Genomic DNA, 3,329 nt, shown 5'->3' with positions numbered 1-3,329 from the left:
GCTGTATAAGTAGGGGCTTTGCCAGCAAATTGAGGGACATGATCATTCCCCTCTATTCGACATTGGTGAGGCCTCAGTTTTGGGCCCCACACTACAAGAAGGATGTGGAAAAATTGAAAGAGTCTAGCAGAGGGCAACAAAAATGATTAGGGGGCTGGGGCACATGATTTACGAGGAGAGGCTGAGGGAACTGGGATTGTTTAGTCAGCAGAAGAGAAGAGTGAGGAGGGATTTGATAGCAGCCTTCAATTACCTGAAGGGGGGTTCCAAAGAGGATGGAGCTTGGCAGGTCTCAGTGGTGACAGATGACAGAACAAGAAGCAATGGACTCAAGTTGCAGTGCGGGAGGTCTAGGTTAGATATTAGGAAACACTATTTCACTAGGAGGGTGGTGAAGCACAGGGAATGCGTTACCTAGGGAGGTGGTGGAATCATCTTCCTTTGAGGTTTTTAAGGCCCGGCTTGACAAAGCCCTGGCTGGGATGATTTAGTTGGGGATTGGTCCTGCTTTGAGCAGGGGTTGGACTAGATGACCTCCTGAGGTCCCTTCCAACCCTGATATTCTATGATTGATCCTTAGTGGTCTCACCTGTGGCAGGTGATGCCCTCACTATATAGCCATCTGTAGTGGTTTGCAGCCTGGCTTGTGATGTCTGGAGAGGTATCAAGAATGAGTGCAGAAGCTGGGAAGAAGCGAGGCCGAGCCCCTGCCTCTGGGGACAAGAAATCTAAGAGGAAGGTGAAGAGGAGGGAGACCTACTCAGTCTATATCTACAAAGTGCTGAAACAGGTGAGTGAGGGGCTTATCCCACCTGGCTATTCTAATCAATTCTAGCCATTATGTTGTTACCCCTACAGGTGGGGTGGGATTCCCAGAAGGAGACTGTGTGTCTGTGTTAATATGAGTGTATCCGCTTCTGAGCGTGTGTGTGTGATTCCAACCTCCTTAGGTCTCTGGGTGGTATGAGCTAACTGAGGGGAGGCACTGAAGAGGGGCATAGGACCTGCAAGATCCTAAGGGGTGGCCTATCCTAGCCCTCACCGGGGACCTAGGACAGGATTGTTGCTAGTAGCCCCTTCCCCAGGATTTTATCTCTAGCACTGGTGCTACCACCCCTCCTGTATGCAAATATTCCTGGTCTGAATCAATCACTCTTTGACCAATGCCTCTCTCTAGTGTCTTCACACGCAAACTCCACTACCTTCCGGGCTTAGTCATCGTTTGTCAATTACACCTGTTCCTAGGCAGTCCATTAGCTCCCCCGGTCAGTCAGTAGTTCTGAAATCAGTGGGCCACAGATAAGTGCAGGGTTCCTGTGTTGTCTTCCCAGAGCCCTAGCGACAAGGGCTGTCCCTCCCCCACTCCAGGATGTGAGAGGCACATACAGCCAGGGTGGGAAGCACCAGTACTGGGGCTCTTGAGCAACCTAGAGAAATACTCTACATAAAGTTGGGGGAGGGAGTTGGCAGCTGCTATGGCCCTGCTGGGTTCCCATGGCAAAGTCCTGCTTGATGGCTCTGTTCCCTAGCTCTGCAGGCTAGTGCAGAGTGAACTGGGGGAAGTAGGTAGTAGCCAAGGGCTCCCCTCCCCAATATCTAGTGGGGTTGTGCTGACACCTGTGTGATGAGTGTGCTATTGCTCACCCCCTGAGCAGGGGGCTGCATGGTGTGCAGTCTATATGAAACACTCACCATCACCACCTGCTGTCCCCAATCCCAAGACAGGTGACCTCTGTGGCAGAGACTGCCTGCAGCACCCAGCAGAACAGGGAGCCTTGACTGGAGCCTCTAGGTATTACTGTAATGCTGATCAAAGACAACAGGCTGGGACTGGCCGACTGCCGGCACATTTCATTAGGGTGTGCACCCAGGGAATTTTATTTATTTTTAAAGGTGAACATTGATTGAATACTCAGTCATAAAGGACAATATTTTTATTCATCAAACAAACTAAAGAAACTAAAATTTAAATTTAATGTTTTTTAAATTAACAACTAAATTTTACTTAAAAAATACAAACTTAAAAAATGAGACCCGAAATAACAAATTTTTCTGTAGTGATAACCAGGCGTAGACAACTGTCGAGTCAATTTTCATGATCTTTATCTTTAACCAGATAATGAGCTAACCCAAATTGACCAAAACAGCTTAAGACTTCTTCATCTTCCTGTCCTAGAGAATGAGAGGTCGCTCACCAGGTGTTAAGGACTTAAATTCCTCAATCACCTCACTGTAACTAATTGACAAAGCCAATTCTTGCTCAATGTACAAAATCATGAGGGAGTTGGAAGTACAGTGTCCCAACAGCACTTCATGCCACTCGCCTGAGGCCAGACTGGAGTTGTCTTAGCTTATGACCAGTCCGTCTGGAGCCTGGAGTGGTGCCCTCCTTAGGGTCACAGGCCCTTATTGCTTCTCCTGCCAGCTGCCTTCACGGGTCCAGAAATGCCCCGTCTGCCTGCTGTGCCCTGCTGTCCGTCCCTTTCCTGCAGCTCCCCTGGGGCAAGGGAAGGGCCGGAGGCAGGCCTGGGGTGGAGCTAGCTACCACCCCATCTCTCACGCTTCCCTTTCCGGCCAGGTTCACCCTGACACGGGCATCTCCTCGAAGGCCATGAGCATCATGAACTCCTTCGTGAACGACGTCTTCGAGCGCATCGCCACGGAGGCCTCCCGCCTCGCGCAATACAACAAGCGCTCCACCATCACCAGCCGCGAGGTGCAGACTGCCGTCCGCTTGCTGCTGCCGGGGGAGCTGGCCAAGCATGCCGTGTCCGAGGGCACCAAAGCGGTCACCAAGTACACCAGCAGCAAGTGACCGCCGGGCCAGCGTGCGGGGCGCCGGTGGCTCTGTCCCTGCCCCCGGAATAAAGCCGACACCCTCTACGGGAGCAGTGCGAGTCTGACTCCGCCACCGCCCGGGGCTGCCCCGCCCCAGCCGGACAAGGGCCGCGAGGGGATCCTGGGGGGCGGGGCCACAGGGGGGCGAGGGCAGCAGCCGCCCCGCCGGGAGCATCGCGTGGGCCCGGGCCGGGCTGTGCAGGGGCCGGGCTGTGCGGGGCCGGGGTGCTGCCTGCAGGGGCCCGCTCGGCCCCTCTCCGCTCCCACGTGGCGGGGCAGCGACAAGCCTTCTGCCGCCTCCACGGCAACAGCCCGCGCAATGGGGGGCGGGGTTGGGTCTCCAGGGCGACGGGAGAACCCCCCGCGCGGGGCAGCCCCAGGGGCGGCGCGGAGTGGGCGTGGGCGGCGGCGGCATGTCCAGCTGGTGAGGCCTGGCGTAGGGGGCTGGGGGAAGCCTGGGCCACCCCTTGGCCCCGGGCCTGGTGTGGTGT

At 54.9% G+C, this 3,329-nt stretch overlaps 1 protein-coding gene across 1 annotated transcript; it reads left to right on the top strand.

Annotated features, from left to right (window-relative positions):
• The first annotated feature begins 592 nt into the window (after positions 1-592).
• Positions 593-2,815, top strand: H2BK1 (H2B.K variant histone 1). Its single transcript, XM_074943479.1, has 2 exons — positions 593-790; positions 2,579-2,815. Exons 1-2 carry the CDS (start codon positions 650-652, stop codon positions 2,813-2,815), a joined length of 378 nt encoding a protein of 125 aa, XP_074799580.1. The 5' UTR covers positions 593-649.
• Positions 2,816-3,329: the final 514 nt, after the last annotated feature.

The sequence above is a fragment of the Natator depressus genome, chromosome 2, assembly GCF_965152275.1.
Source record: "Natator depressus isolate rNatDep1 chromosome 2, rNatDep2.hap1, whole genome shotgun sequence".
Lineage (NCBI taxonomy): Eukaryota > Metazoa > Chordata > Testudines > Cheloniidae > Natator > Natator depressus.
Note: the sequence above shows the minus strand (reverse complement) of the source record. Positions and strands in the feature narration are given on the sequence as shown.